Source organism: Notechis scutatus, chromosome Z (genome assembly GCF_049901735.1).
Source record: "Notechis scutatus isolate UNSWTSFEM ecotype Mainland chromosome Z, rNotScu1.2, whole genome shotgun sequence".
In the NCBI taxonomy this organism is placed as follows: domain Eukaryota; kingdom Metazoa; phylum Chordata; class Lepidosauria; order Squamata; family Elapidae; genus Notechis; species Notechis scutatus.
In genome coordinates, this window is record NC_142025.1 from 33669446 (window position 1) to 33692141 (window position 22696).

The 22696-nt window shown below is 37.1% G+C and overlaps 2 protein-coding genes across 16 annotated transcripts in view; one reads left to right on the forward strand and one right to left on the reverse strand.

Moving 5' to 3' along the window:
* Window positions 1–22696, reverse strand: part of PALS2 (protein associated with LIN7 2, MAGUK p55 family member) — a 249156-nt gene that overhangs the window by 60976 nt on the left and 165484 nt on the right. The gene's annotated exons all lie outside the window — the stretch shown is intronic.
* The window catches only part of OSBPL3 (oxysterol binding protein like 3), a 110816-nt gene that overhangs the window by 36954 nt on the left and 51166 nt on the right, over window positions 1–22696 (forward strand). For 8 of the 14 annotated variants that reach the window (XM_026673624.2, XM_087945371.1, XM_087945370.1 and 5 more), the window contains one exon: window positions 5508–5633. In XM_026673624.2, coding sequence (XP_026529409.1) covers window positions 5541–5633 — 93 coding nt within the window. In that variant the 5' untranslated portion in view covers window positions 5508–5540. Of the gene's footprint in view, window positions 1–5507; window positions 5634–13532; window positions 13581–22696 lie in introns of all 14 variants that reach the window. The other 6 variants (XM_087945365.1, XM_087945363.1, XM_087945369.1 and 3 more) reach the window with 1 other exon arrangement.

Consider the following 22696-nt stretch of genomic DNA (forward strand, 5'->3'; position numbering starts at 1 on the left):
CTTGTTTGTTTGCAGACATTTCACTACCTGATAGGTAATATCATCCATGCTGGTGGATGTAGGGTTTGCTCCAGAAGTGATATTCAGCAGGTTCTGACCAGTTTGGGAGAACCAGTAGCGGAAATTTTGAGTCGTTCGGAGAATCGGCAAATATCATCTCTGACTAGAGATTTTACAGTATCCTTCCCCTGCCATGCCCACCAAGCCACGCCCACAGAACCGATAGTAAAAAAAAATTATTCTCACCACTAGTTTGCTCCCTGTTATATACAGTAACCTGGTTTGCAAACTCTGGTGTGGGTGTGCTTTTCTGCATGTTACTTTCTTGATTAGGGTTTTGTTTTCTGCTCTATTATTTGTCTAATGTTAATATTTGTTTATCTCCATGTTGGCTGATGGAAAGTACATGTTCTGGTCCTTTCCATTTCTTTCTTATCTTTTTTATTGTCATTTTTGAAGGGTGTGCAAATATGGTTTACCTCTATGTGTCTATTATGTCTGATTTGCCTAAATGTCAAATTTCCAGGAATTGCCTAGTATTTTTTTTTAATTCCTGTGGCTCAATCTTGTTTGTTTCTTGGATCTTGCCTGGACATGTCCCTGCGCCTTTCTTGGCAAGGTATTTTGTAAGTGGTTTGCCATTGCTGCCTTCTTAGGTCTGTGAGAAAGTGACTGGCCCAAAGTCACCCATCTGGCTTCATATCAAAGGTAGGACTAGAACTCCCAGTCTCCCAGTTTCTAGCTTGATATGTTAACCATTACCCAAACTGGCCCTCTTTTTTTCTCTTTTTAGATTCAGTTTAATCTAAATACTGATGTACACTCCGCATCTATAATATTCAGTGTAAGGACTATAACAGCCACTATGTAGGGAAGACAGACAGAAACTAGCAATCAGAAGCGTAATGGAAACTTCTTAAGCTCCCAACACACAGACAGACTCAGCCATAGTTCCAGTTGAGAAACTGAGCATCCTAGACCAAGCTAATAGTAAACTAAAATATAAAACATATCTCCGATCACAGCTGAAAGTTTACAGATAATCCTCGACTTGCAACAGTTCATTTAGTGACCATTCAAAGTTACAATGGCTCTGAAAAAGTGACTTATGACCATTTTTCACACTTAAGACCATTGCAGCATCCCTATAGTCACATGATCAAAATTCAGGTACTGGGCTACTGTTTCATATTTATAACGCTCCAAATGTCCTGGGGTCATGTGATCTCCTTTTGCGATCTTTTGACAAGCAAAGTCAATGGGGAAGCCAGATTCACTTAACAACAGCGCTGTTAACTTAACAAATGCAATGATTCACGTAACAACTATGTCAAGAAAGGTCGTAAAATGGGGCAAACTTGCTTAACAAATGTTTTACTTAGCAACATAAAATTTGGGTTCAATTGTAACTTGAGGACTACCTTGAGGAGGGAAATTTCTATGAATTACTCCTGATCTAATATTGGACTCTTTACTATTGTCTGTGCTTGCAGAATAAATCCTAGCAGCATTTACATTAATACTTCTTTACAAAATAAAAATGTTCTTTCTTAGTTATGCAAAATTTATCAGTAGATTTAAAGAATTTTTACATGTTTCAGGAACAATTTATAAATACAGAAAGGCAGTGTTGATTTTGTTGTTGATTTTATTATTAAATATTCAGAAGCAGTGATGCAAATTCTTATTAATTTAGAATAACTAGAAAAGCAGAATCAGTTCATAAAAATAAGACTTGGAGAATGATAGAAGCTGATCAATTAATTGAAAGTAAGTTTGTCATTTGCACTTGGATGAATTCTCATCTAGATAGTAGTCCTCAACTTGTAAGCACAATTGAGTTCAAAATTTTGTTGCTAAGCAGGACAGTTGTTAAGTGAGTTCACCCCATTTTACTACCTTTCTTGTTATAGTTGTTAAGAGAATCCTTGAAGTTGGTAAGTTTGTAACATGATTGTTAAGTGAATCTGGCTTCCCCTTTGACTTTTCTTGTTAGAACATTGCAAAACATAGTCCAACACACTGCAACCATCATAAATACATGGCAGTTGTCAACTGTTCAAATTTTGATCATGTGATCACTGGGATGCTACAACAGGGATGCATAACTCTGAAAATTGGTCATAAATTACTTTTTTCAGTGCCAATCTAATTTCAAAAGCTTACTAAATGGTTGGTTGTACCTGTACTTAGATTTTTAAAAGAATTTTTTGTGCACTTGGAGATATGGAATCTAGAGCAATGATGAGGCACTCAGTGGGTCATTATACATACAAATTAGTTTTACTGGGTGCTGACCTACAAATATTGTATGTCATTAAGATGTTCTTTATTTACTACTGTATTGCAAGCCTAACAGACAAGTTAAAACATTATTGAGTTTTCTTTGTGTGTATGTGCATGTTTTCATTCAAGTAACATATTAGTAGATGTTGCAGGATTTCCTACTTGGTATAAGTATATTCTCATTTATTATGGAAGATAAATAGGAAAGATAAATTGGGATAATCAAAGAAAATAAGTTTAAAACTACAGATGCCCAACAGAAAATATTCTCCATTTCAGTTGTGCAAATGAAAGATAATAATTCCAGCAATTAAAGAAAATCAATTTTAATGAATCAGATGTTAGTTCATGACCAGTTGAAAAGAATTTATAGAAAGATATGAGAATTTGAATCACTATTTTATATAACTAGACAGTGAAGTAAGACAAGAACTCCCTTTTGTGGGTAACTGCAGCTGAACTCCAGCGGGAGCTTCCTAGAATGTTGTAATTTTAAAAGAAAATTCTAAAACTTGAAATTTGTTTTGTTGTGGTATCCAATCAATCACAGCAAATAAAATAGTAAAATAACAGCTTTTATTCTGTTCCCTCAAACAAATTAGACTAATAGGCTCAGAATCTAAAATGTTTCAAAACATCTATTTGGAAATTCCCACTGTACCTTAGATTCCTTTTGATATAGCAATAGCACTTAGACTTACATACCGCTTCATTGTTCTTTACAGCCCTCTCTAAGCGGTTTACAGAATCAGCATATTGCCCCCAACAATTTGGGTTCTCATTTTACCCACCTCAGAAGGATGGAAGGCTGAGTCAACCTTGAGCCTGGTGGGATTTGAACTGCCAAATTGTAGGCAGCTGGCTGCAGAAGTAGCTTGCAGTATTGCACCCTAACCATTGCGCCACAGAGGCTTTTATATGTGTGTGTGTGTGTGTGTGTGTGTGTGTGTGTATGTGTGATAGTACATTATCAAAACTCTTTCCTGTTTGAGTTGTGAAATGTATTTCTTTTTTAAATACTGTATACAATAACCTATACAAGAACCTGTTTCCATGGTTATGCTATTATAGTTCACATAATTTCTCAGAAGGGTCTGCTAGCAAAGTTTCTGTTTCAGGTATAGACTGCAATACTTGGCTTCTATTACTGTTTTCCTACCAAACTCAATAGTAAATGTAAACTGAAACATTCAATCTTATAAGGCAACAGATCTGATATTTTATGACTGTATATGTATGTGTGCATATGTGCACATGCGTTTATGCACACATATCTGTATGAAGTTTATCTGAATGAATTATTCACCATTCACTATGACACTTTAATGCTCTCATGTTATTCCATAGATTTAAGATTCAGTAAATGTAAATGCATAAATGGTTAATTAGCATTTTAATGAAAAAGTTGCACAAGAAGAAACAATTAAAGTGTTAATAACTATAAGTTTTTCGAATAAGACTACATGACCCAAAGATAGGAAAGGATTGGTATACAGTATATATCAAACAAAAGACATGAAAAAACTATACAAATTATTAAATTATTGTACTGATTCCTTCTGTAAGTTTTTCATTAAACTGTTACAAAAAAGAATATCTACATATATTAAGGAATAAAAGTCAAATGAACATGCAAGTTGCAGAAAAGCCAGAGATGGATGGACGATTACCATATTGTCACTATAATTGGCAACCAATATAAGGCTGGCAGAATAGGAAGAGGTGACAAATGAAATCATAATTGGAGGAACAAACAGGTAATATTCTGTTAGCTGAAAGTAATTACAACTTAGAATATCTGATTATGAAAGTAAGAATGGAAAGAGAAAATTCAGGTGAATGTTAAATGTTAAGACAGAAGTAATTTCAGTCCCCATACTGAATAAAAGTATAAATGGCGGCAAAGAAATGAAAGTGGTAGTAGATTTGCTTTCTTAAGCTCTGGCATAGGGTAGGGATGGCAGTAGAAAAATAAAGAGATCAGTATTAGAAAAGAAGGTAATCATGATAGCAAATATATTTTCAATGTCAATGTATAACTGTAACAGTACAATATCATAAAAAATGTGAGAAAAAGAAAATAGATGCTTTGAATTGTGGAGAAACTCCAAGAAGAACCTATCAGTTTTGTGGAAGAATAAAAACTGACGTGAGGCAATGTTCAGCAAACAGAAGCTCATATAATTTAATAAGGTGATGATAGATTAGAAAAAATGAGAGAGAGAGAAAACAAAAAAAAGAATGGATAAAGGACCTAGGCTTATTGCTATTGATAGTTTGACCTTAATTGTCCTTGTAATCACAAAACCTGACTTGTCTTGATTTCATCTAATTAGATAGACCACAGAACATTCATAGGAAACAAGAGTGATTATTAATAAAACCATCTGAAGAGGAATATCTTCAGGAAGGCTACTTGTAATATTAGGAAGAATCATCTCCCTCATAATTATATGTTCTGGTTCCCACAGTTTTTCTTTTTATGTCTTCAAATAAAGAAATAAAATTATGACAGCATAAAATTTTCCATTGAAATATAGTTTTACAGCTTCTTCAAATCTACTTTGTAATTATTTCTCAAAATTTGAGGGTTATTATTACAGGTCATCCTCATCTTAAAAAGTTCATTTAGTGATCATTATAAGTTACAGCACTGAAAAAGTGGCTTGTGATTGTTTTTAACATTTATGACTATTGCAGCATCTCCCTGGTCACATGATCAAAATTTGGACATTTGGCAATTGACTCATACTTATGATACTTGCTACGTCCCAAGCTCATGTGATCACCTTTTGTGACCCTCTAACAATAAAAGTAAGTGGGGAGGCCAGATTCACTTAACAACTGTGTTACTATCTTAACAACATTGGTGATTTACTTAACAACTGTGGCTAGAAAGATCATAAAATGGGGCAAAGTTCACTTTAAAACTCACTTAGCAACAGAAATTTTGGGCTCAATTATTGTAAATTGAGGACTTAGCTATATTGTATCCCAGATTAAATTGAAATTTCATGAAAAACAATTGAGGGTTTTTCACTGGAAAAACAGTTCTTGCCTTGTATTTGTATGACTATCAAGTGACATGTATATAATGGGTTTCCCTTCCTTTCTTAGGAATTTTCACTGAGTGCTAAGAATGCCATTGGAATGTATGTGGGAAAGAAATGACTCTGCTTTTTCTCTTCTATTTCTTCCCATCCTTCTGATGCTGTTATAAGCAATTTGATTCAGAGGAATTTTGTTCTACAACCATGACTGAAGAAAAGAATCTGGGAGTGTCTCAGAATGCCTTGTCACCTTCAAGAAGTACTAGCAGCTGTTCTTCTAAACAAGGAAGTCGACAGGTAATTGCAAAGTTATGTTAATCTTTGTTTACAACCTTCTAGATTTGTGAAGATTTGTGAAGAACATGAAATAACCTTGGCAACTTTAAGACTTGTGGACTTCAGTTCCCAGAATTCGTCAGCCAGCAAAGCTGGGAATTGAAGTCCACAAGTCTTAAAGTTGCCAAGGTTCGAGATCCCTGCTATATAGTATATTAAGTCCTGGCCACATGATTATTTCAGAGAACCAATCTGATGTATTCAGCACGTAATATCAATAACTCCATCATGAATTTTGTATGTAATATCAATAATTCCATCATGAATTTTGGACAGTGTGTTAACGTGGCATCATATACCAAATCTAAGACTTAAATAGCTATGCATTTGGCATAGCTATCATTCTCTTGTAAATCACAGTGTTGATATTTCATTCTTAGCAGGCATTTGCTGGAGAATTTGTTTATCTGAAACAAAAATACTGCCAGACTTTAAAAAAAAATTTTTTTAAAAAAAAATGGGCTCATGTATACATGATTATATGTACACTGCTCAAAAAAATAAAGGGAACACAAAAATTAGACATCCTAGATCTGAATGAATGTAATATTCTTATTAAATACTTCGTTCATTACATAGTTGAATGTGCTGACAACAAAATCACACAAAAATTATCAATAGAAATCAAATTTAGCAACCCATGGAGGTCTGGATTTGGAGTTACACTCAAAATTAAAGTGGAAAAAAACACTACAGGCTGATCCAACTTTGATGTAATGTCCTTAAAACAAGTCAAAATGAGGCTCAGTAGTGTGTGTGGCCTCCACGTGCCTGTATGACCTCCCTACAATGCCTGGGCATGCTCCTGATTAGGTGCTGGATGGTCTCCTGAGGGATCTCCTCCCACACCTGGACTAAAGCATCCCCCAACTACTGGACAGTCTGTGGTACAACGTGGCGTTGGTGAATGGAGCGAGACATGATGTCTCAGATGTGCTCAATTGGATTCAGGTCTGGGGAACGGGTGGGCCAATCCATAGCATCAATGCCTTCGTCTTGCAGGAACTGCTGACACATTCCAGCCACATGAAGTCTAGCATTGTCTTGCATTAGGAGGAACCCAGGGCCAACTGCACCAGCATATGGTCTCACAAGAGGTCTGAGGATCTCATCTCGGTACCTAATGGCAGTCAGGCTACCTCTGGCGAGCACATGGAGGGTTGTGCGGCCCCCTAAAGAAATGCCACCCCACACCATTACTGACCCACTGCCAAAACAGGTCATGCTGGAGGATGTTGCAGGCAGTAGAACGTTCTCCACGGCATCTCCAGACCCTGTCACATCTGTCACATGTGCTCAGTGTGAACTTCCTTTCATCTGTGAAGAGCACAGGGCATCAGTGGCAAATTTGCCAATCTTGGTATTCTCTGGCAAATGCCAAACGTCCTGCACGGTGTTGGGCTGTAAGCACAACCCCCACCTGTGGACGTTGGGCCCTCATACCACCCTCATGGAATCTGTTTCTTACCATTTGAACAGCCACATGCACATTTGTGGCCCGCTTAAGGTCATTTTGCAGGGTTCTGGCAGTGCTCCTCCTGTCCCTCCTTGCACAGAGGCGGAGGTAGCAGTCCTGATGCTGGGTTGTTGCCCTCCTACGGCTTTCTCCACATCTCCTGATGTACTGGCCTGTCTCCTGGTAGCGCCTCCATGCTCTGGACACTACGCTGACAGACACAGCAAACCTTCTTGCCACAGCTCGCATTGATGTGCCATCCTGGATGAGCTACACTACCTGAGCCACTTGCGTGGGTTGTAGACTCCGTCTCATGCTACCACTAGAGTGAAAGCACTGCCAACATTCAAAAGTGACCAAACCATCAACCAGAAAGCATAGCAACTGAGAAGTGGTCTGTGGTCACCACCTGCAGAACCCCTCCTTTATTGGGGATGTCTTGCTAACTGCCTATGCTTTCCACCTGTTGTCTATTCCATTTGCACAACAGCATGTGAAATTGATTGTCAATCAGTGTTGCTACCTAAGTGGACAGTTTGATTTCACAGAAGTGTGATTGACTTGGAGTTACATTGTGTTGTTTAAATGTTCCCTTTATTTTTTTGAGCAGTGTATAAAGGTCCTTAGGCAAACCAGTTTGGAAAATTAGGCTCAGCGTTAGAAGAAATAGGTTTATTATTAAAAGAATAGCTATAACTATTAACTTTAAGTATGGAAAGTAGGACGCACTCCCTCCCAAAAAGTGGGTGGAAATGTCTTATACAGCAAATATTGCTGAAGCCCCGCCCACCACCAGCTCCCACCCTTCCGCCTCTACCTCCCAGCAATTTGCCTCCTTGCAGCAAACAGCCAACAGCCTGGTCAGCTTCAGGACAGCCTGATTAGCACAAGTAGCTGAGGATTGGTTGGACTGGCCTCCCAACAATCAGCTGTTTCAGGCTGCAGGAATTGCTGTAGCCTATTGCCTCCGCGCGCTCCATTTTCGGCCTCTGCATCCCATTTTCAGCCTCTGCACAACCCATTTTCGGCCTCTGTGCCCCCCTCCCCCCATTTTCAGCCCATTCCGAACAATAGATCTCAGGGATAATATTGGCACTCATATTTTTTTATTGGAAGTTCATTCTGATGTTTATTTTCCTCCTTCCTTTTCAGTAACAATATTGGAGAGTGTTTTTGTAAAGGAACAACTGATCTGAATATTTATTTCAGTAGGAAAATATATACTTGAATTAATAAACAAAATAATAAATAACATTAGATGCAATCTGTTGTATTTTGTAATAATACTCCTAACACGTGAGTTCACTGCACACAAACTGCTTTATTTTTCTTAACTCCTCCCTTCCAGTTCTTTTATACTGTGTCACCTCAAAATATGTCCCTCACTACTCTGTCTAACATTGGTTCCCCTTCACAGTTAAACATCAACAGGTTCCATTTACCCTACACCACATCTCGCTTTTCTAGAGAACAAAGGGTAGACTACCTTTGTCTCACCAGACCTTAGAGGATTATTCTGCCTCTTTTGTTGAAGGTCTGTTCCTATCTAAATCCTGTAGGGAAGAAAATGTTATCATATAACTATTTACTAATCCAATACACCTAACTGTGTTTAAACTGTTCTGCATCTCATATTTCTTACTGAACTACACATCAACATTAACTCTTTTTCACTTTCTCAGCTCAGAGATTCAGTCTCTCTGGTTTAACTATAGCTCTCCCAGACCTTGTCCTTGGGGTAGCTATCACACTAGGAAAGTTTTTAAGTATTTTCCCAGGTGATGTAGAAACTTGTTCACTGTTTGTCTCTGGCAACTGCTGCTGCTCCACCGCTCCTCCTTCACTTGCATGTGTGTGTAAGCTGACGATTGCATCTCACCACACCTTTAGGTACATCCACCAGATATGACCTTGGACTCATGTGATTCTGCAGCACAGTCCCAGATTCTTTTGTATCAGTGACCCATACATGCTCTCCTGGTACCAAATCACTAAGAGGTTTTGCACGATGTCTCCTGTTGTAGTATTCAGTATTCAATTTCCTCTTCTTTACGAGCAAAATGGTCAACATCTGGCAATGCTGGATCTAGCTGAGAGGGAAGAGTCAGCACAGTGGTATGAAGACGTCGCTTCTTAAGCAGCTGAGCTGGACTGAACCCACTCTGGAGAGGGGTAGTTCTGTAGGCAAGCAGGGCCAGATAAGGGTCGCTAGCCTTTTTCAAGAGACTTTTCACTGTCTGAACTGCACGTTCAGTTTCTCCATTACTTTGTGGAAACTTTGGACTGCTGGTAATGTGTTTGAACCCATACGTGGATGCAAAATGAGAGGAATCTTGGCCAGAAATCTGTGGTCCATTGTCTGACTTCAACTCCTCTGGAATCCCATGCCGGGCAAAGATTGACTTCAAATGGACAATGACATCAGTTGACTTAGTGTTCGATAGCAGTGCAATCTCGACATATCTGGAGAAATAGTCTATCACAACTAAGTATGTTTTCCTTCTGACTACAAACATGTCAGTCCCTAACTTTTGCCATGGTCTTTCAGGGCACTCAGATGTCATGAGTGGCTCTTTAGGATTCTGACGCTCTTGAATACATGTCCTGCATTTGAGCACCATTTCACTGACCTGCTGACTGAGTCCTGGCCACCACACAGACTGACGAGCACGTTCTTTGCATTTCACCACCCCTTGGTGTCCTTCATGCAGCCTCTCCAATACCTCATTCCTCAGGGTGGATGGGATGACAAGCCTAGTGTCTTTCAGTAGTAATCCATCTTGTACAGTGAGTGTAGCTCGTTCTGGCCAGTATCCTCTCAGTGCAGGTTCCTGTTTTGCATGCACTGGCTATCCATCTGCACACAATTTCATGACTCGAGAGCAAATACTATCAGCTTGAAACTGCTCTTTTATGATTTCCATATATGTGTGGCTAACAGGCAAGGTGTCTACTACACAGTCCACATATATGTTAGTGCTTTCCATCAGCTCCATTTCTGCTTTGGACATGTGAAAGTCCATAGGCGAACGTGACAATGTGTCTGCTGTCCAAAGTGACTTTCCGGGCACATGCACAATGTAGTAAGAGTAACACATGAGCCTCATCCTGAATCGCTGAATTCTCAAGGGTAGAAGATCTAGTGCTTGGTCTGCAAACAAACTGACAAGTGGTTTGTGGTCAGTCTCCAGGCAGAAATGCTTTCCTAGGTGGAAATCCCGAAATCTTTCACATGCCCAGGTTAGAGCCAGGCCGTCTTTTTCCACCTGTGCATAGCGTTCAGTTGGAGTGAGTGAACGCGATGCGTAAGCCACAGGCTTCCATTTATCTCCCCACTCTTGAAGAAGAACGGCGCCCAAGCCATATGACGATGCATCCTCTGACACTTTCGTTACTTTGTTCGGATCATACATGGCCAGCACTGGAAGGAAAGACAAAGCATCTTTCAATGTCTTAAAATGCCCTGACCTATTCCACATCCCAAACCCAACAGTTTTTCTTAGAAAGGAGATAACGGTGGCTTGTCTTTTTCTGCCAACTGAGGGATGAACTTCCCCAGCTGGGTTACCATGCCAAGAAAACTCCTCAGTTCGTTCACACTAGAGGGCTCCTTAATAGCTTTGATAGCCTCTGTTTTCCTTGGGTCAGGTCATATCCCTGCATCAGAGATGATGTGACCCAAAAAGACCACCTCACTTCTGGAGACTTCACACTTATCCACATTCCAAGTGATTCCCTCCTTTTCCAGTTTTTTTAGCACTGCATGGAGTCAATTGTCATGTTCTTCTTGGTCCCATCCCCATATCAGTAGATCATCAATGTGGCAAACTATACCTTCCAGCCCCTCTGTAACTTCTGCCATCATACATTGGAAATGTTCGGGCACTGAGGCAATGCCAAATGGAAGACGGTTAAAGTGGAACCGCCTGAAGGGTGTAATGAATGTGGTATACTTTGCTGAATCCTCAGTGAGGGGTATCTGCCCAAACCCCATGTTGGCATCTAATTTACTGAACATTTTAGCACCAGCCAGTGTTCCAAGACTCTGTTCTACTGATGGTAAAATGATTTTTTTACGACACACATACGTGTTCAAGCCAGTCAGGTCCACACACAAATGCACCTTTTTGCTGTCCTTCTTGGGCACCACTACCATGCCTGCGCACCAGTCCATAGGCTCTTCCACACGAGTGATTACTCCCAAGTTTTCCATGCGTTAAAAAGCTCATCTTTGACTTTCCCCATCAATGATAGGGGAATCCTCCTTGGGGTTTTCAAAGAGAAAGGTACAGCATCGGGTTTGAGCTTAATACAATAAGGTTGTCAAACCTCCCCTAGGCCGCTGCATAACTTAGAATAGCTTGACTTCAGGTTTTCCATGTCAATAGTGTCCACACGAACCAACAGACCAAGAGCTACAATAGCTGGCAGTCCCAGCAAAGGCATACTCAGGTTTTTGACCACATACACATTCTCTGTAATTTGTTTTGCTCCTTTCTTTGGCTGTAGTTTGGCAAACCCCATCACTTCCAGTGGAATTCTCCCTGGACCCAGTAGAAGTCTCTCGGCTTTTTGCAGCACCGGCACCTGTGTGTTGTGAAAAAGGTTGGCAAAATTATTCTGTGAAACAACAGTGACATCTGCTCCGGTATCCAACTTGAATGTGATGTCTTTATCCATCATTCTGATTTCCACAGTCCATGGATCAGCATGTGATGTCACAGAGCCGAGAAAGAAGCTTCTCTCCTCTTCCTCAATGCCATGCACAGACTTGCTTGCAAAACATACACGTTGAAAGTGACCCTTTTCCCCACATGTATGTCATTTAGCATCCTTAGCAGGACATTCCTGTCTAGGCTGAAGCATGCCACCACATTTGTGACACTGGGGGTCTTTAGTGTTTTTGTTCTGCCTGCTTTGAGACTTTGCTCCATCATTCTTTGCTCTGCTGAATTTTTGCTTTTCTTTCTGATGCCTGCCTTTAAACAGTCTGTCCAAAAAGTTCACATCCTTTAGGTTTACAGCAGTAGCATCACTTCTCAATGTAGTTTGCTGTTTTTTAATCTCCTCTGATTGTCTTGCCATATTAATAGCTTTATCCAGATCTAGGTCTTTTTCCATTTGCATGCGTTCTGATAGCCGTGTATCGACCAAGCCTACTACAATCCTGTCTCTGATGAGCTCGTCATGTGGTGCACCATAGTTAACAGTGTTCTGCTAATGCATACAGTGCTGTGACAAATGCATCAACTGTCTCATTTGCTTCTTGTTTGCGCATATTAAATCTTGCACACTCATACACAATGTTCTTTTTTACTACAAAGAATTACTGAAAGCCATCTCTTACTTTAGTATACTGACGCTGATCAGCTTCACTGAGTTTCAGGCCATGCAGAACATCATTTGCTTCATCTCCCATACAGTAAATCAAAGTGTTCACCTGATTTTCTTCAGAGCTTATTGCGAGATTGCTTGCTTGCCTAAATCTCTCAAATCGACGTATCCATTTTGTCATTTGGTTTGGAAAAATCAAAGGGCTCCGGTGGTTGGATGTTAAAAGTAGCGCTGGGTGTGCTAGCCATTCTGCTAACTCCTTCCTCATTCTGCTCATCCCCACTGCCGCTCATTTTCCTCTTTTGGGTAGACCTCGTTGTCCAGTTACTGTGTTACAGAACTTCTGACACCATGTCGTATTTTGTAATAATACTCCTAACACGTGAGTTCTCTGCACACAAACTGCTTTATTTTTCTTAACTCCTCCCTTCCGGTTCCTTCATACTGTGTCACCTCAAAATATGTCCTTCACTCTCTGTCTAACATTGGTTCCTCTTCACAGTTAAACATCAACAGGTTCCATTTACCCTACACCACAGTGACCAGTGACCAGAAGTTCTCCCTAGACCAGAGGTGGTATTCAGCAGGTTCTGACCAGTTCTAGAGAACCAGTAGCAGAAATTTTGAGTAGTTTGGAGAACCAGAAAATACCACCTCTGACTGGAGATTTTACAGTATCCTTCCCCTGCCACGTCCATCAAGCCATGCCCACAGAACCGGTAGTAAAAAAAAATTGAATCCCACTACTGCCCTAGACCTGTATAAAAATTCATTGACTTACCTCCCTTTTTCAAGAATGTAGATTAAATGTATTATTTCTCATGATATCAACTGCTAATCATGGTACCCGCTTCACTTCTAGTCATCCTTTCTTTGTGTATTCACAACACAGTTGAAAATTAACATTCTAAGATCTTAGATGAGCTTGATTATAATGTTCATGTGTTTCATAGGCTACTTCAGTAGCAAGAAAAAAATCAGTATTAAGATAAGATTTTGCTTTCATGTCATGTCTCACTGAGTCGATTTGTCTCTCTGTCTCTCTGTCTCTCTGTCTCTCTCTCTCACAGACACCCACATATACATTTGAAAGTCAGACTTGCTCACATATTTTCAAGGTCTCTAGGACACATTCTTTGAAACAAATAAAAGAATAAGAAAAGATTTTGTGGATTACAAATCTATTTGCCTAACAGACTGTTTTCAAAGGAGGCAAGTCCAGTGTTTCTGGAGGGTTTATTGCCAGATCATGAAGAGGTGTGGGGGGGGACTCTCAGGAACTGCTTTTCAACCCTCAGGAACTGCTGTTGAAAGAATCTGGAAGCACAAAAGTTCTGTAGACAAATGGAATCATCTTTTGCTATGATTTTATGAATCCCAATTATCAGAGAAATAGCATTTGTTGTAAATGCTCAGTTGTAAACTTTCCAAGGTCACTTAAGTGAGATGGGCAGTATAAAAATTCAATAAATAAATAAAATAAATGAATGCTCCATTTAAAATTATTTACAGATGAAGAATAATAATAGTTCCTTTTCTATTCTGCTTATTCAGCTTATTAGAAAAAAACAGCTAACAATAGTTCAAATCAGCAAACCTTTATAAGGTCTTTATAAGAAAGCATTTGCATGTTGATGAAACAACAGTTCTTTCCAAGTAGTAACTTTTAATCAACACCTTCAAATCAGTATTACAAAGGTACAAAGAGTACAAAGGTATTGATCATTCCTTAATAATCCCACACAAAAAATTGATACTGCTCTTCCAATAAATCCTACTGCTTTCTATACAACTGTATTGGAATCCTTGGGCTTGATTAGGGCAATGGTGGCCAATTTATTATACTTCATAAATACATTTATTAAGTGGAAAAATTACCAAAATGAGTTAAAGATATGTTGATCTTTGGATAACATTACAGGTAGGCCTCGACTTACGACCACAACTGAGCCAAAATTTCTGTTGCTAGTAAGACAGTAGTTAAGTGAGTTTTGCACCATTTTCAACCTTTTGTTATGACTGCAGTTGTTAAGTTAGTATCATGGTTGTTAAATGAACCTGGCTTCCCCATTGACTTTGCTTGTCAGAAGGTTGCACAATGTGATCACATGAACCCAGGACATAAATATGATGTCATAAATATGAGTCAATTGTCAAGCACCTGAATTGTTATCATGTAGATGCAATGGTTGTAAATGTGAAAATCAGTCATAAGTCACATATTTAAGTGCTATTGTCATTTTGAATGGTCACTAAATGAGCACTTTGTAAGCCAAGGGCTACTTGTGTTAAAAATGCAGATATCAAAGATAATGATATCTTTTTATTTTCTTTTTTCCTTTTCCATGTTAAAAAAACTTTAATTCTAATTCTGTTTCTATAGCATTTAATATTATAATACTTAAAAAGAAATAATCATGACCTCAAATTACATTTTTACTTCTCCAAAACACAATTCAAGAAGTTATGATGGATATCTTGGGGAACATATTTAGTGCAACAGAAGAAGAGCAAAAAATTAGTTGTAAACATTATAAAATTTTGCCTTCTTATTGCTAAAAAAGAGATTGCTTATGGGATTTTAACCCTTGGAATCAATATATGGCTGCTTTCAATCCTGCAGACCTATGATTTTGATGAATTGACTTCTTTAAATCTCTGCTTTACATAGAAAGCTCTGGCACTTCCATCATGCTGCAACTGTGGTCTGAGATTTAGAAAAAAGCTTAGAAAATAAAGAACAATTATCAGTACAATTATCTTCAGGTTTCTGTAGGGATTCCACTGAATTTTGTGAAGTATAGGATGTAGCCATTGTTTTTAGGATTGCACAGATAGCCATTTAATAGTATGCATCACAATCCCTCCAAACCCAGTATGACAAAGCTTCCAATCTTTCCCATCTTATTGTATGTAAAAGAAAGAAGAGCATATTATTGACAATTTTAGCAAATCAATTGGGGATGAAAGAATAGTATCATAAAAAGCTCCTATGATACAGAAATAAAAAGGAAATTTGGGAACAATTGTGCCAATTTTGTGAGCTGTAACAAATGCTTCCGTTGATGCGGCTGATGCAAAATTCTGTACTCCCCCACAAAACTGCTTTCTATTTTGAGCAGTTGAAAAATATGCACTACAACTGACTGCATTTTATTCTAGACACAAGTCTGGCACTGTCATCTGGCATGTTGATGGAGCTTTAAGAACAAAGAGTAGTTTGAACTTATGCTAGCTCATGTCTTCCATTATTTTGCCCTAAAATGCAACTTCTATGAGTTTCTAGTACTACCCATAGCAGAAAATTGGGAGGGCCTTACTTGACCACATTTCACCACAGATTGTAACTCTGTCATTCCGAAGGTCTGGCATGCCCTATATTCTGTACGAAAAGTAGATCACTAAATTCTTTAGATAAGCTTCATGCTTTATATGTAAGGAAATGCTGAACAGATGAGTCATATAGACATTGTTGGGCAATTTCTGTTCTTGTTCTTTTGATTTGTATAAATCTTGTAAAACTATCTCATCTTAAGCAATTCTGTGGACAATTCCAGAAGTTATTGATCATAGTACTTGTGTGTATATATGCACACGTGCACATGTATGTGACCACACACTTCTGATATTCAAATGATTGATTGTTGCTTTTCTACAGTCAAATGATTCCTCTTCTCATGCATCCAGTCCTCATTAGTGAGGGGAGGCTAGTGTGATTTTAGAGTTAAAAAATAAAGTTTATAAAATTGACTGGAAAACATTAAAAAGAATACCATCAGACTTCAAAGTGACATTTCCAGAGAATTTATGATGTTGACATGTCTGTATTTTTTTAAAATAGCATCACATCAGAGTACTGTTTGCCACCTTCCAGTGTCCTTGGGGCTTGGAATTCAAGCCTCATGTTTTGTTTTTTAGAGGACACAAAGGGCACACAATTTATTTAGTGCATGGTCAGAATTATTTAGACATAAATAAAACCATTAAGTTTAAAACATGCATTAAGGGCCATTATCTGACTGGCCCTTTTTATGCTGTCTCAGAAACCATGTTTTTAGTTTTGTTTAAAAAGATAACTATAAAATGATGTATAGGGCACTGCACACCAGAACAACTAGACACAAGGACAGATTTTTCAGAAAGATGAAAGGCTGGATGAACCTTTTTTTAAAATAAAAATTTTATTTGGGTTTTCACAAAACATAATATAAGTAAAATTTCTTTTTTTGAGAATAGCATGGTCCCGGGTTATCACTTCTCCATACAGACACAAATTCAATTTCATATTCATCTTTGTGTTCTATTCCATATCTTATTACTATTTTAACATTTTCTCAATAATTTTTCCCTTCCCTTAGTTTTCTCAATCTTGCTTTTAATTATCTCATTCCTTTCTAAATTCATATATATATATATATATATATATATATATATATATATATATATATATATATATATATATATATATATATATATATATATATATATATATATATATATATATATATTTCTAAGTTTCAATACCTTTCTAGTCATTATATTTATACTTTTGTTTCAATTTCATATTTTCTCATTAAACAAAATTTTTCCCTGTAGTTACTAATTGGAGTATGACACCTTTGTATCTTTTAATTTTTATCCATTCAACTCTTATTTAAACTTCAATTTATGCCTTTACAATTATAATACATAACTTCCAGTCGAATTCTGCTTGGTCCATTCTTAAAATATGCACTAAGTTCTTAAGGAGAAAATATATATATAACAATAATAAATAAAATACTTATTCTATTCCAATTCAGCTCTATCATTAATGTTAGTTATAATCTTTGACATCTTTAACATTTCTTTTCAATAGGGTATCATACTTCTAGGAACACTTATAATATTTCCACAATTTTTTCCTGTTTCTTTCATATTCCTCTTCACTTAAATTTTTATAAAACATTTATAATAATTAAAATGTTCCCCTCCTTTCCTAATTTCATTCTCTCATTCTCTTTATTTCATTTATTTATTAAACATTCCATTACATTACAATTACTATTTTATCTATCATTTTAATCACACTTGTTTCATATTTTCAAAGTTCATTTCTATTTCTAATATAACAATACTATCTTATGTACCCTTGCAGAATCCCCCTTTCAATTAAGTTTTCACCCATTATCTCTGTGTCTTCTAAATAGGCTTATACCCTTAACCCTTGTACGTTTTCCCTGTTTCTCTATGTCCTGTTTCTGTCCTTTATAATTTCTTTTCTTTTCCCTCTTCCTCCTCTTCTTTTCCCTTCCCTTTTTGATCCCTTCTCTAATTCTGATTCTCTCTTCTGTAATCCTCTCTTCTGTTTCTTCCTAATGTTGTAATTACTTTTCAAACTATTCTTTTTTGGGGTTGTTTTTTTCAAATCTTAATTTTTTCACTCTCTTTCCCCCCTTTTCTTTCTTTTCCCCACATAGAAATACTTGGTCATTGAAGATGATTTCTTCTTTGTCCCGTCCTTTTTGTTCTACAGGCATTTCTTGTTGTTTCTCATAGTTCAGGATCTCCATTTCTAAAAATTGAAATACGAAGCCAAAAGAACCTCTTCCTTCTTGTACATCTTCTTTCTGTTTTTAAGTTCCATTCTCAATTCTTCCAAGAGTGATACCATTTTAAAAACTTTTAAACAACCACCCGATTAATTTTAATACTTTAGATCCAATAGCCAAAAATCCAAAAATCACCAAGTAATCCAAATAATCCAAAGCTGTTTCTTGTTTCTTTTTTCCACTTTCTCTTCCTGGGGTTCTCTTATCTTGTTACAAAGTTTCAGTTAAAATGTATCTTTTAGGAATCTTGTTAAAGTTTCACTGTTAATTCCTTTCACTTCCAGGTGGTCTCCTTCATTTTTCCAGATCCCACCCTTTTGTTTTTTTCTTCTTTTAAAAGTTTTTGAGAATCCAGAAATCTTTATTATCCCTTTGACATTTTATTTTCAGCTTAAATATCTGTTAATGTCAAAGTGGATTTTTGCCAGTTTCTTGCTTAAATCTCTTAGTTGTCAATATAGGGAAGGAAAAAAACAAACAAACCCAAATCCTTTCCCTTCCCTCTCTCATTCGCCGCTTCAAAGTCTTCTTTGGGAACAATGTTGTTCTTTATAATTCAAATTCCAGGGTACCTTATATTGTTGCTTTTTAAGTTCAACCCGGTCAGCCAAAACCTTCTCTTCTTATCTTCCTCCTGCACATACTTTTCCGGTCGAGTTCTTCTTTGAGTTGGCCATTTCTGACCACCATTGCAACCGCCTTCGGGAAAGGGAGTAATGGCCAGCTGGGGAGGAGAGATGTGACTCTCCTCGACCCTGCTGGCAGTCTCCCCCCTCTTCACCATCTCTACAGGGTGGCTTAGCCCCAAAACCAGCCAGCTCGGGGCTCTCCAGTGGCAAGCACAGATCGAAACTGCGCATGATCGAAGATTTCGGTCTGTCGCCGAAAAAGCTCAAATCGGAAGCCTGGAAGGCTGGGTGAACCTTGAGCAGGTCAGAATTGACCTGCCAAACTGCAGTCAGCCACAGTCAGCAGAATTAGCCTGCAGTACTGCATTATAACAACTGTACCAATACAGCAGAAATTCCAGTCTCATTGTGGTCATTGTGAGGACTACCTGAACAATGAAGAGATTTTGATATTGCATTGAATTGATTGAGGATCATCATCATATAATTAATAGATTCTTTCTGCGTAGATTACTGTCATTGATCTGAGTATAGGTATAGAATTCGTTCAGACAATAAGCCATTAAATTTCCAGTTTTCTGTTTTGATTCTCAATATTTCTGAACACATTTTGGAGACTATTTTGAAATATTGATAAACAACAATATTTTTGTAATTAGCTAGAAATGCATACAAATCATTAAAACATTGCAGCAAAGCTGAAATCAATGCCTCTATTCTGAACAGAGGCATTGATTTCAGCTTTGCTGCAGTTAAAATTTTGGTATGATTTGTATGCATTTCTAGCTTATCAACAAAAATGAATCTTAATCTTCTACTCCAATTGCCTAACATTAGAATATATTAGTGTCCTTTGCTGAAGCAAAATCAATAATGGATTCCCTGATAATCGTCTAATAAACAACCCGGAGCATGTTGTTCTGCATGTGAAAAAGATACATTCTAAATAATGTCTCCTAAGTTCTTATTAACATAAATCCTACTTAATGTTTATGGTACCTTCTGATTTTGAGAAAAAATATACTATTTTTTAAAAAAATTCTCCTGTTGAAGAAGATTTAATTAAGTTTCTCTAACAAAAGTTATATACTGATAGTTTGTAGCAAGAACAGTTATAAAACATTTTAGTATATATTTATTTATTTAATTTGTTTGCACTCATCTTGCAGTGAGGTGACTCTGGCTGCTTACAATGTTAATAGTTAACATTAACAGTCATAAAAGTTAATTAGAACAATAATAAAAATGTATCTTATCAAAAATTAGTGTCTTTCATTATCCCCAAAAGTATATTCTTTATCAATTTCAAGTATGCTATTAAGCTTAACTTTTCTGAATGCTTTATTTGAGTTTCTATTAATATAAATTTGTCCAGTGCAACTCTTAGGCCTCAAAATATCATTCATTATATAGAACATGTGTTTCTCACAATAAAATGATACCTGGTTACTATTTTCCAGTTTCTTGCAGATATGTCCCTCTTTAAATTATTAAATCATCTATGTACCCATAGAACTACCGGTTTGCCACTGGTTCAGGCAAACCGGTAGTTAAGATTCTGCACAGTTTGGCAAACCGGCAAACCCCACTACTAGCTGGCCCCATCCCTGCTCATTTTTTGGCCTGTTTTGGGGGCTATTTTGGGGGGCATTTTCAGGCCATTTTCAGACCATTTTTGCTCCAGCCAAAAATGGCCTGAAAAGAACCCCCAAAATGGTCTGGTTTTTGTCCATTTTTTTTGTCCTGAAAACGGCTTTTAAAAAAGGATAAAAACGGCCAAAAAAAACTGTGGAGGTGGAGCCAGCCAGTGGGGGGATTATCCCCAACCAGCTGAATCCTACTTCTGCCTTTGAGGTGAGTGGCTGGGAGGCGGGGATGTGTGTGATCAGTGACATCATCCACCCAGTCATGTGACCAACCGGCTACATTTATCCAGCCAGAGAACCAGTTATTAAATTATTCCATCCCACCACTGATTTTAAGTGTCATACTTCCTTATAGAAAAAATATTTCTCAAGATCAGTTTCCTAGTGTAAAAGTTATCTTGTAATAAAATAGGCATGCTAAATAGCAAATATATAAGGAAGAAAGATTTAAATGGCATGTTAGAAGAATGTTCTTGGTCCAGTTCCAAACTTGGTTACTTAATTAAGAATGCAGGACAATTGCTCGAAGTAAAGTTTATTTTGATAGCATAAATGCAGTACAGCGATTGAAATGTAGGCTACAAAGTTAAAACACTGAAAGTGATATTGTTTATAGTAATAATGGATTTTGAGCGGCAAGTAATGGATATGTAAGCTGAGGTGTTCCTACCCTTTAGATGTGTGAAGTTTGTAGAGGAAGAGTGTTTCTGTGGAGTATGTGATCTTTGATGTGTGGAATTTTTATGAGGAATCTGGCATCAGGGTGCAGTATTGTGATAAAAAAAATGCCCTTATCTTGAGAGGATTCCATTTTATGTTTGTTTACTGGAGTTGGCTGGCTTCCCCAGCAGACATAAATTTGCCATCTTTAGTCTCCATAAGATGAAATGCCTTTTCTATAACTTTGTTTGAAGATTAGGGGAGGCTTTTGCCTGTAGAAAAAGGATGACCTAGGTGGAAAACGGATTTTTTTTTCAACCTATAGCCAAACATGTGCGTATCCATCCATCTATCCTTCCATTTATCCTCCTTCCATCCATGATCTCTCTCACATAAAAAGTTACTCACTCCCACTGTGTTAATGTTATACCAAAAAGAAAAAGAAAAGAAAACAATTTTAAAGCTTTGGATAGATTCAAGATACTGATCCTACCATCCTTCCCCACCCCTGAGAATAATGAATAGGAAAGTAGCTTCTAAGCTCATATAGTAGTAGCAAACAAAATGAAAGAGAAATAACATTGTTACTCATCAGGTAAACACTGAATCTATAAAAATCCCACAGTGGCAGATGGGCTCGTAAATGTTTTATCTTATCCTCAAAAAATTTAGATTACTGGGGACAGAAAAGATGTTCTTATTCCTAGTGAATGAAGGGACCAAATCAAAGTCTTTAAAATCTATATATATTTGGAATGAGAATGTTTATGATTATTCCCCTCTCTGGGCCTATTTGGAATTTATATGACTTACCTTTATATTTGCCTAGCAATATATACAGTTCGACAGTATATTAAACAAGATAAAGCCAATTCTGCAACATTGTCATAGTTACTGGCAGATTTTGGATCTTTAAGAGAAATAGCATTGGAATAAAGGCAAACATCACCGCAACAAATAAAAAAATCAATGATTCAACTAGGAAGAAGAATAAAATCAAAGTAATATATCTGAATGGAGGTGCCAGTTCTAATTACAGTTCTTAAACAAAGAACGGCTTCAGCTTCTGAACTCTTAGTTTATCTTTCACTTAGAAAAGATTCCTCCTTTTTTTCCAGCCATCAAATAATATCATTGCAGTTTATTTTAATTTCAATTTCTTCTACTTCAGCATTTTCCTGCATATGTTAAATAAAAAGATGTCATTATACAATTTTGATATACACTTTTCACAGTTTCGAACTATTTAGATACTTTTTAGCTGTTGCTTTTGATAATCTGTGGAATACTTCATTTCATTATTTTTATGGTTTTCTATAGTAATAGAAAGAAGAAAACCATAAAAATAATGAAATGAAGTATGAAAAAGTACTCTTCTCATATGGGGTGAGATATACATGCAAACAGAAACACAATTAATTCAAAGTAATTACTTATAACAACTAATACAAGTTATTGATTTTAATTTGCATTTAACATATGCATGTAACTCATACATACAACACACAGAAGCCATGGAAAAACACACACACACACACACACCTCTTTTAGCAGAAACAGGGTAAGATGGGAACTGCAAAACAAAAGAAGAAATCAAATTGGATGAAGAGGAGGAGGAAAAAAGAGATTGAAGAGAGAAGGAAAGGGAAGAAAGAGAAGATTGTTTAGGGATTAAATTCACCAAGTAACTCTTCATCATTTATTTTTT